Here is a 12558-nt window from a genome sequence, read left to right as displayed (position 1 = left end):
GTTGTACAACATTTCAAAAAAAGGAAAAAAAAAAGAAATTGATTTTTTTTTCATTTTTATTTTTTATTATATTTGGCTTAAAAGTTAGAATTACAGTTGGTTTGGTTATTTTTTTATTACATCGGGCTTAAATTCTATATACATACTATTACTGATTCTATTTCCGTTCTTAGGCCCTTGTGGTTCGATTGTGAACATGATGACGAAGGCCATGAGATTGTCTATAAGCGGAGCCATAAAACTTTGGAAAGGATATGAAGCTCGTGTGATGATCTTACTAAGTCTTTGTCTCCAAATCATCCTCATCATATTTGGTTCTCGGCGAAAATATTTAAAAAATTATTGGATTAATCTTCTTGTTTGGTTAGCATACTTGGCAGCTGATTTGGTGGCAACAACTGCCCTGGGCCTCATTGCCAGTGGCGTTGAATCTGATCATAAATCCCTAATAGAAATCCAAGCATTTTGGGCACCGTTTCTTCTCTTACATCTTGGTGGTCCAGATAGTATCACAGCTTATTCTTTGGAAGATAATGAATTGTGGTTAAGGCATTTGCTTGGGCTTGTTTTCCAAGTTGGAGTGGCGTTTTATGTCTTTTTCTCATGCTGGAGAAACAATGTATTGACATTTATCACGATTCCAATGTTTATCACTGGAATTATCAAGTATGGAGAAAGAACTTTTGTGCTTAGGTCTTCAGGAACTAAACAACTTAAAGACTCCTTGCGTCCAGCTCCTGACCCGGGTCCGAATTATGCTAAAATTGTAGGAGACGTGCTAGGATTTGGAATAATATCAGAAATGGATCTAAAGTCAACAGCAATTGTTCCTCAATCCCCTCAAATGCCAAAGGAAAATGATCTTGTTGAAGCTAATTTTCTATTCAAGAGATTTAAGTATCTGTTTGCAGGGTTGATTCTTAGCACTCATGAAAAAAAAGATACACGCTCTATCATTCATAAGAAGTCCGCAAAAGAAGCCTTCAAATTGTTAGAAATTGAGCTTGGATTCATGTATGATGTGCTTTACACCAAGGCCTTCATTATTTATACTAGATTGGGTATGATTCTTCGTTGCATCTACCTATTCTCCCATGTTTGCATATTAGTTTTCTTCCAAACCATGATTCATAAATCTGTCTATCCGCCAATCGACATCTCTATAACTTATGCACTCATCTTCGGGGCTATAGTTCTAGAGGCGTATGCATTCATCACACTTGTTTTTTCCGATTGGACACAACTTTGGATGATCAATGGCAATTATATATCAAATGATGCATGTTTTTATGGTTTACGTTGGTGCAATGGCAAGAGATGGTCAAGATCCATGGGTCAATACAACCTAATAAGTTTTTGCCTCAAAGACATATCAACTAAATGTAGTGACCTGCAGAAGTCACTTGGCATCAAAGAAGAGTTAGAGAAGTACTGTAACTTGACATGGAAAGATGTGAATGATGATTTGCAAGAACTAATCTTTGAGCAACTCCATAAGATCACTAAAGAAATTATAGAATGGAGTTTCAATGTCGGTCACTACAAAAAGATTTTGGCTCAAAGAGGTAATAATTGTCCTGAACAACTTCATTGGAGCACAATTGAGACCGATTTTGACCGTAGCCTTCTTCTTTGGCACATTGCTACTGATCTTTGTTATCATGTTGATTTGGATCATGAACATGAAGATGTTAAAAAACTTCCTCCAACATGTAAAATTAGCAAATGTTTGTCAGATTATATGTTATACCTTTTAGTTGTATGTCCAACCATGTTGCCTAAAGGGATTGGAGAGATAAGGTATAAAGATACCTGTGCCGAGGCTATGAGGTTTTTCATTCAAATGAAGTTTGCTAAATCCACTAACAAAAAGCTTGCTTGCCAAGAATTGCTTAACATTAGCACTGATAATGACATAGATATGATAAAAGGAGGAAAAAGTCAGTCGGTGCTCTTTCATGGATGCAAGCTTGCTAAGGAACTACAAAAACTAGAATCTGTCGAAAATGGGAGTAAAGAAGAAAAATGGAAGACAATAAGTGAAGTTTGGATGGAGATATTGGAATATGCTGCAAGTCGTTGTGAATGGAAAGAGCATGGGCGACATCTTATGCAAGGTGGCGAGTTTCTTACTCACTTATGCCTTCTTATGGCTCATCTTGGCTTAAGTGAACAATACCAGATTGAAGCAGAAGAGATTCCATTGCCAACTTAGTTGTATTAGAAAAGAATGAATAACGTTGTGAAAGATGAACATAGTTGTGGAAAGTCTAAACATATATATTTTAAATTTTGTGTGTAATAAAAGTGGATATGAAGGTGAAATGATTTTCTTTTTTATTTGATTGTTTTAATAGTTTGCTGTTGTTACTTTTGCCTTAAATTTTTTTTTGTACTTTTGTGAATAAAGGTTCATGTAAATCATTGTAACAAACTTTGTGATTTAAAATTTATATTTCATCTACGGGCATTTAAGTTATTTTCTTGATTTAAGAGCATAAATTTTTTATATACTTTGAGAGTGTTTGGTTGGGGTAATTTTTTATTATCTTAGTAATGAATATTCAATAGTATTTTTATTATAGTTTTATATTAAAATCTACTTAAAATAATGAAAAATTAAAAAATTAAAAACTTATTGTAATATTTGTAATAAATTAAGTTATAAAAACTTTTAATGGTATTTTTGTAAATAAAGTCACTAAAAATTATGAGAAGTTATTTCAAATGTTTTATTATTTTTTTTATTATTGTTATTAATACTACAATAAATATTCAATTTATAGATAAAATATTTAGAGACATTTTAATTTCGTTCTAAAATGATCATATTAAAAAATGAAATTTTAATCATATTTGTCAAAGTTTAGCACTAATTGTCAAAGTTGTAGAAACAAAATATTTTGAGAATGAAACTTTAACTTCATTTACGAAAACTTCAACACTAATTTACATAATGTATATATATGCATTACTCTTTTTTTTAATATAAACAGTAACAGTTCTCTTTTTAAACAGTAAAAAAAAAGGTATAGAAGAGAATGATGTAAAAGTTCATTTACATATGTAATATTTACACCGGATAGATTCAATGCTTGTTGTGCTGGGAAATGAAAAGTCATGCATGAAGTTATTCTTTTTTTTTTTAAAAAAAATTTAAATACATGATAATACCTTTTGTTTTTCATCCATTGAAAGAATCTTCAAGCTCCACTTTGAGAATTTTCACTACTTCTATTAATCAAGTAAGTTGTTAATTCAAGTTAATCTTCCTCCATTTACTGAATGAATTTCTAGGTACAAGTTTTCCTTCTCTTGTTGTAGTTGGTTAAGTAATTGTCATAATCATCTTATATCATTCGGTTTTTTATTTGTATTTTCATAACTGGAATTGGTTTTGTTCATGGTGGTTGAATAACATATCGTATCATATATCAAAAATTAAAATGTTTATATTATGCATCACATATCATATAATAGCAAATGATACATCCTTCTAAAAATAGTTGATCACGTTATCATTTTAAAGAATATAAAAAACAAATCATAAAAATATAAAATTTCTTAAATACACCATTGCCACATCAATTAATTCTAAAAAAAAGTATATCGATTTATATTAGTAATACATATTGTATCGTATAATACGTATTATATAGTATTATTTTTTATTTGTATCATATCATAATATCGATATGTATCATGTATCCTAAGATACGTATCATGATTTTAGGATACTGATACTCGTAGTTTTGTCTATTATGTCAAATGATTGATGTCTGTAACTATATATTGTTCTCCAACGTCTTCTAATATGTGTAATTGTTTTGGTGCATTGTTTCGTTTTTTCTTACCATATACGTAATATATATTATGTATTGAAGTTTAACATTTAAATTAAAATTGAATATTCTAGTAACAAACATGTGAAAAATACACTTCATTTTTTATTTTGTTTTTAATACAATTTATAAAATTCTTAATTTTTTTAGTTTTCCCTTATTCAAAAATCATGTTAAAGTCATGCACACTCTTACCACAGTTCCATGTCCATCTTTGTTTTCTCAGCTTCAGAGGTGAATGTTCATATAAAAGGCATTGTGTACGACATATTGAAAGAAGAAAAGAAAAGGGAAAGTGATTTTTTTTTTCATTTTTATTTTTTTATTGCATTTGGCTTAAAAGTTAGAATTATAGTTGGTTTGTTTTTTTTTTTAATTACATTGGGCTTAATTTGTGTATACATAGTGTTGCTCTTAAGAACATTGATTCTATTTTCGCTATTTGGTGTTTGCCGTTTGATTGTTAACAAGCAGAGGAAGGCCATGGGTTTGTCTGTAAGCAGAGCCATAAAACTTTGGAATGGATACGTAGCTCAGGTGATGATTTTACTCAGCCTTTGTCTGCAAATCATCGTTATCATATTTGGTTCTCGACGAAAATTTGCAAAAATTTATTGGATTAATCTTCTTGTTTGGTCAGCATACTTTGGTGGCAACAGCTGCCTTGGGCCTCATTTCCCAAGGCGTTGGATCTAATCATAAATTCTTAAAGGAAATCCAAGCATTTTGGGCACCATTTCTTCTCTTACATCTTGGTGGCCCAGACACTATCACTGCTTACTCTTTGGAAGATAATGAGTTGTGGTCAAGGCATTTGCTTGGGCTTTTTTTCCAAGTTGGAGTTACGTTTTACATCTTTTTCCAATACTGGACCAAAAATGCATTGACATTTATCACGATTCCAATATTTGTCACTGGAATTATCAAGTATGTAGAGAGGACTTTGGTGCTGAGGTCTTCAAGTGCCGAACAACTTACAGATCTAAATTCATCAGCAATTGTTGATGTATCACATCAAATGCCAATGAAAAACGATCTTGTTGAAGCTTATTTTCTATTTGACAGATTTAAATTTTTCTTTACAGGGTTTATTCTAAGCAATTGTGAAGGATTCAACACGTACTACATCATTTTTGTTAAGTTTGCAAAAGAAGCCCTCAAATTGTTAGAAATTGAGCTTGGATTCACGTTTGACGTGCTCTACTCCAAGGCCTCCATTATTTATACTAGATTCGATATCATACTTCGTTGCATCTACCTCTTCTCTCATATTTCCATATTAGTTGTCTTCCAAACTATGATTCATAAATCTGTCTATCCACCAATCGACATCTCTATAGTTTATGCAGTCATATTTGGGGTTATAGCTCTAGAGGCGTATGCATTCATCACATTTCTTTTTTTTTTTATTGGACAAAACTTTGAATGATCAATCGTGGTTACATATCTAATGATTCATGTTTTAATGATTTACTTTGGTGCAATAGCAAGAGATGGTCAAGATCTATGCATCAATACAACCTATTAAGTTCTTGCCTCAAAGACATATCAACCCCATGTATTGGCTTTCAGAAGTTTAATCTCATCAAAGAAGTGCTACATGGTATTGGTACTTGACGTGGGAAGATGTGAATGATGATTTGCAAAATATGATCTTCGGGCAATTCCTGGAGAATAGAAACGAACTAGCAGGAGTGGGGTTTAATGTCGAGCTTTGCAAAACGATTTTGGCTCAGAAAGGTAATAATTGTCCTAAACAACTTCGTTGGGCCACGATTAAGGTAGATTTTGACCACAACCTTCTTCTTTGGCACATTGCTACTGATCTTTGTTATCATGTTGATTTGGATGAAGATGATGTAGATCCATTTGAACTTTCTTCGGAATTAAAAATTAGCAAATGTTTATCACATTATATATTATACCTTTTAGTTGTATGTCTAGTTATGTTGCCAAAAGGGATTGGACATATAAGGTATAAAGATACTTGTGTTGAGGTCATGAGATTTTTCAAACCACTGAGGTTTGGTAAATCCACTGACAAAACGTCTGCTTGCCAAGCATTGCTTCAAGAAGAAATTAAGAGAGATGACGAAAGTCAATCCTTGGTTCATGATGGATGTACGCTTGCCAAGCAACTGCAATTACAAGAATCTACCAATAATTGGAGTAAAGAAATAAAATGGAAGATGATAAAGAATGTTTGGATGCAGATATTGTTATATGCTTGTGAGTCGTTGTGGATGAAAAGAACATGGTCAACATCTTATGGAAGGGGGAGAGTTTCTCACTCATTTATATGTTCTTATGGCTTATCTTGACTTAAGTGAACAACACCAAATATAAGCATAAGAGATTCCATTGCCAACTTGATTGTATTAGGCAAGAAAGAATATGGCTATGAAAGATGAACATAGGCGTGGAAAGTAATTTTTTATATATATATTTTTGTGTAGAATAAGAATGGATATGGAGCTGGAGTGATTTTTTTGTTTGATTCTTTTAATAAAATGGATAATTTTTGTTTGTTTGATTTTTTTTCTTAATTTGAATTAATTGCACTTTTGTTATTACTAAGTCCTGGGTAAAATCATTGTAACAAACTTTGTAATTCAAATTGTGGGTTCTCTGAAAGAAAGTGAGAAATATGGTGGCCAATTGTGGGAAAATAACCTTTAGCTAGAACCCTTTTCAGCCGCTCATCAGCCGTTTCAAACGGCGACTGAATTATCGGACTAACTTCCCACAGTAAGCCCACCTTTGCTTTTGGTTTTTTATCTCTTCATAAAAGCATCTGCCCCAACTGTTAGTGTATCTTGCATTTTTAATTAATTGGCATAAAGTCAAACTTATAGATCCAGAGGTTAGTAAAACTAATGGAACATTAAAATTTTAAGAGAAAATATTTATATTCTAGTTTCTATTATGTTTGTAAAACTTTGACTTATTTAGTACAATAGTTATGAGTTCGGTTATTATATCCTAAGTTTATTTGTTCAACAAATATGGACAAAATTTTAGGTTATAAAAAATAATCCCCGACTTTTTCCTTCTTAATATTTGTTACATCCCATTGAAGTATGAACAAAATCAACTCCAAAACAGTCACCACTATTTCAGAACAAATCTTAGTAGAGTACTTACATATTTGGAGACTTGTCATTGATTTGAAATTGAAATACTTTTATTTACGTATGGAACTCAAATTATATTTTATATACCTGCTTCATGATACTTTTTACTCTGATGTTATACTTTAACTTCTTTCTATAAACATATTTGTTGTCAGGAAACATAAACTTTTAGAGCAATGAGATGTCCTAATCATATACTCAGTTTTGAATATCTGATTAAGTATCCAAATGATATATCGTTATGTAATTGAATACTTTTTTATCTTTAACTCAAAATCACTTAATTACTTGATAATACATCATCTAGGTGAATATTCAAAATTGAGTATATATAGTTTTATTAAAACTTTTATTGGAAGTAAGACATTACCATCTCACAATTCTATTAGGAAAAGAGTACCTATTTTACATAGATTCTTGACTTTAATCATTGGACTTGGATGAAATGATATTGAAGTTATTTTAAAGTAGAATTCATTCTATCTCATTTCATGCGTCTCTTAGTTCACTTATGTGTTATTGTAGCCCTATCATATGAGTGATTATTTCTCCGTTGAACTTTAAGCTCTTTTGATTGTAAATTTATCTTGTAGTTTTTATATAACACTAAGCAGGCAATAAAAATATGTATATAGACTTCATACACAATGAAATATTACATTCATAGATGTTTTATAAATGATTCATAAATTTTGTAAACTATTATTTTTTTTCTTTACAATGAAGTTATGTTTACCGATTTCGAATATATAAATGAATATATATTTGATGTATGTTATTAAGTGATTGAATGATTTTAAATTAAAAATAAAATAATATGTAATCACGTGATAACACATCATATATTTTCTCAAAATTATGCATTACTTTTTTTTTTTATTAAATACTAACGGTTTTCTTTTTAAATAGTAAAAATGAAGGAATAGAAGTGAATGTTGCAAAAGTTAATTCACGTACGTAACATTTACATTGCATAGATTCAATGCTTCTTGTGCTGGGAATGCAAAACCATGCATGAAGTTTTTTTTTTTAAAGTTTAAATACATGATAATACCTTTTGTTTTTCATCCATTAAAAGAATCTTCAAACTCTCACTTAGATAATTTTCACTACTTCTATTGATCAAGTTAATCTTCCTCTATTTACTGAACAAATTTCTAGGTACAAGTTTTCCTTCTCTTGTTGTAATTAATTGAGTAATTTTCTTATTCATCTTATATCATTTGGTTTTTTATTTGTATTTTCATAACTAGAATTGGTTTTGTTCAAGATGGTTGAATAACTTATCGTATTGTATATTAAAAATTAAAATTTTCATATTATGTATCACGTATCATATAATAACATAAGATACATCTTTTTAAAAATAGTTGTAAAATAACAACAAATTATAATTATCACATTATCATTTTAGAGACTATAAAAAACAAACCATAAAAATCTAAAATTTCTTAAATACACCATTGCCGCATCAATTAATTCTAAAAAAAATATATCGATTTATATTGATAATACATATTATATCGTATAATATATCATGTAGTATTATTTTTTATTTGTATCATATCATAATGTCAATATATATTATGTATCATAGAATACTGATACTTGTGGTTTTGTCTTATTATGTCGAATGAATGATGTTTATAACTATATAGTATTCTCCAATATCTTCTAATATGTGTGATTGTTTTGGTGCATTATTCCATTTTTTTTCTTACCTTTTTCTGTGGTAAGCCAAGCATTTTGATTATTTGAACTTCTATTGTTATTTTTATTCAAATTTTCACATATTTGTTACAAAAATAAGAACTTATAAGACATAATAATTAGCTTGAAATATTCTTTTTCTTATTTATGATTCTTGAAAAAGATTATTGAAACAAAGAATTTTACTTTTAGTTCAATTTTGAAACTGAAATTATTTTTGCATTTGAACATATATATTATGTATTGAAGTTTAATATTTAAATTAGAATTGAATATTTTAGTAACAAACATGTGAATTTCATTAGAAAGGAAAATAACACTTAAAAATCTAATTTTGTTAATGGAAAATTGGATATGATACAGCTGCAATTATTATATTACCCTTAATTTTTATTTTGTTTTTATACAATTTATTATAAAATTCTTAATTTTTCTAGTTTTCCCTTATTCAAAAATCATGTTAAAGTCTCACACACTCCTACCACAGTCCAATATCTATCTTTATTTTCTCAGCTTCAGAGGTGAATGTTCATATAAAAGGCATGGTGTACGACAAATTAGAAGAAGAAAAGGAAAAAGAAAATGATTTTTTCTTCATTTTTATTACATTTGGCTTAAAAGTTAGAATTATAGTTGGTTTGGTTATTTTTTAAAATTACATTGGGCTGAATTTGTGTATACACAGTGTTGCTCATAAGAATACTGATTCTATTTTCGCTGTTTGGTGCTGCTTGGTCAATTGTTAACAAGTAGAGGAGGCGGTGGGGTCGGCTGTAAGCGGAGCCATAAAACTTTGGAATGGATACGAAGCTCGTGTGATGATTTTGCTAAGCCTTTGTCTGCAAATCATCCTCATCATATTTGGTTCTCGGCAAAAATTTGCGAAAACTTATTGGATTAATCTTCTTGTTTGGTCAACATACTTGGCAGCAGATTTGGTGGCAACAACTACCTTGGGCCTTATTTCCCAGGGCGTTGGATCTGATCATAAATTCCTGAAGGAAATCCAAGCATTTTGGGCACCATTTCTTCTCTTACATCTTGGTGGCCCAGACAGTATCACGGCTTACTCTTTGGAAGATAATGACTTGTGGTTAAGGCATTTGCTTGGGTTTGTTTTCTAAGTTGGAGTTGCGTTTTACATCTTTTTCCAATATTGGATCAACAATGCATTGACATTTATCACAATTCCAATGTTTATCACTGGAATTATCAAGTATGGAGAGAGGACTTTGATGCTGAGGTCTTCAAGTGCCGAACAACTTACAGATCCAAATTCATCGGCGATTGTTGATGTATCACATCAAATGCCAAAGAAAAATGATCTTGTTGAAGCTTACTTTCTATTTGACAGATTTAAATTTCTCTTTGTAGGGTTTATTCTAAGTAATCATGAAGGATTCAATACGTACTACATCATTTTTGATAAGTCTGCAAAAGAAGCCTTCAAATTGTTATAAATTGAGCTTGGATTCATGTTCGACATGCTCTACTCCAAGGCTTCCATTATTTATACCAGATTCGGTATCATTCTTTGTTGCATCTGCCTTTTCTCTCATATTTCCATATTAGTTGTCTTCCAAACCATGATTCATAAGTCTGTCTATCCACCAGTTGACACCTCTATAGCTTATGCACTCATATTTAGGGCTATAGCTCTAGAGGCATGTGCATTCATCACGCTTGTTTTTTCTGATTGGGCAAAACTTTGGATGATTAATCATGGTTACATATCTAATGATTCATGTTTTAATGATTTACTTTGGTGAAATAGCAAGAGATGGTTAAGATCCATTCATCAATACAACCTATTATGTTTTTGCCTCAAAGAAGTGTTACTTAAGTACTGGTACTTGACGTGGGAAGATGTGAATGATGATTTACAAAATATGATCTTTGGGCAACTCCTTAAGAACAGAAACGAACTAGTAGGTGTGGGATGGGGTTTAATGTCGAGTTTTGCAAAAAGATTCTAGCTCAAAGAGATAATAATCGTCCTAAACAACTTTGTTGGAGCACAATTGAGGCAGATTTTGATCACTACCTTTTTCTGTGACACATTGCTACTGATCTTTATTATCATATTAATGTGGATGAGGATGATGTGGATGCTATTGAACTTTCCCTAAAATTTCAAATTAGCAAATGTTTGTTAGATTATATGTTATACATTTTAGTTGTATGTCCAACCATGTTACCTAAAGGGATTGGATATATAAGGTATAAATTTAGGTATAAAGATACTTGTGCTGAGGCCATGAGATTTTTCGAACCACTGGGGTTTGACAAATCCACTGACAAAATGTTTGCTTGCCAATCATTGCGTCAAGAAAAAATTAAGAGAGATGATGAAAGTCGGTCGGTGCTTCATGATGGATGTAGGCTTGCTAAGCAACTGCAATCACTAGAATCTACCAATAATTGGAGTAAAGAAATAAAATGGAAGATGATAAGGGATGTTTGGATGGAGATATTGTTATATGTCACGAGTTGTTGTAGATGGAAAGAACATGGTCAACATCTTATGGAAGGGGGAGAGTTTCTCACTCGCTTATGCGTTCTTATGGCTCATCTTGGCTTAACTGAACAACACCAAATTTAAGCATAAAAGATTCCATTGCCAACTTGATTGTATTAAGAAAGAAAGGATATGGCTATGAAAGATGAACATAGGCGTGAAATTTTTTTTTTTTTATAATTTTGTGTAGAATAAGAATGGATATGGAGGTGGAGTGATTTTTTTTGTCTGATTCTTTTAATAGAATGGATAATTTTTGTTTGTTTGATTTTTTTTTTCTTAATTTGAATTAATTGCACTTTTGTTATTACTAATTCCTGGGTAAAATCATTGTAACAAACTTTGTGACTCAACATTTATATTCATTTGGGGGGCATCTAAGTATTCCTTGATTTAAGAGTGTAATATTTTGATATATTTTTTGGGGTTCTTTGGTTGGAGTTAATCTTTGATTACTGCAGTAATTTACTACTGAATTTATTTTGTTATTAAATAATTAATAAAATATTCTAATAATTTTTTATATATAACATGTAATATACGAGTTAATATAATTATCAACTTCGTTATATCTATTTGCTAATAGTTATGTTGTAAACATAGGTATTCGATTATCAGACTGAATGAAATTAAAAATCTTGTATCTCCTTTATTATTTTTTTAATACCTCTTTGCAATAGATATCAAGGTTTCATCATATTCTCACCGTTATTATCATAGCCTAACTTGGTAAGGCTCCGAATTGTATATTTCAATTAATGACAAAAAATTTCATTAAGAGATACAAAGCTTGTCTCATGTTTTAGTAAGCTTTTGTCTTTTGTCTTCAAATCATCCTAATCGTATTAGAGCAACACTACATTGACATTTAAAACGGTTCCAGTGTTTATCATTGGAATTATCAAGCATTGAGAGAGGACTGTGTTGCTCAGGTCTTCAAGTGCCTGCGTCCAGCTCTCAACCTTGTGCTGCAATCGTAGAAGAATAGCACAAATTTGAAAAACAAATGGTCCGAAGTCATCGGCAATTGTAGATGCATCACACACGTTACATGCCCACGGAAAATGATCTTTTTGAAGTCCGCAAAAGAGGCCCCTAAATTGGTAACATTTGAGCTTGAATTCATGTACGATGTGCTTCTTTAGTGTGGCTGATTGTAAAATAGCTAGTGAAGTGTGGGATACATTGCAAAATTATTTTGTCTCTGAATCTCTTAGAACTAATTTACAAGCATTTTAGAAGGGTAATTTGAGTATAATGGAGTTTATTTATAGAATGAAGGACATTTATGATGCCCTAGTTTTGAAAAGTAGTAATTCACTCCTAGGGCTTTTTTTCATTATCCAGCGACATT

General features: G+C 30.8%; 1 protein-coding gene across 1 annotated transcript; it reads left to right on the top strand.

Moving 5' to 3' along the window:
• Window positions 1–199: 199 nt before the first annotated feature.
• LOC123198933 lies at window positions 200–2215 on the top strand. Its single transcript, XM_044613739.1, has one exon. The coding sequence runs from the start codon at window positions 200–202 to the stop codon at window positions 2213–2215; it is 2016 nt and encodes a 671-aa protein (XP_044469674.1).
• Window positions 2216–12558: the final 10343 nt, after the last annotated feature.

Source organism: Mangifera indica, chromosome 16 (genome assembly GCF_011075055.1).
Source record: "Mangifera indica cultivar Alphonso chromosome 16, CATAS_Mindica_2.1, whole genome shotgun sequence".
NCBI lineage: Eukaryota > Viridiplantae > Streptophyta > Magnoliopsida > Sapindales > Anacardiaceae > Mangifera > Mangifera indica.
This window is presented reverse-complemented; position numbering and strand designations above follow the sequence as displayed.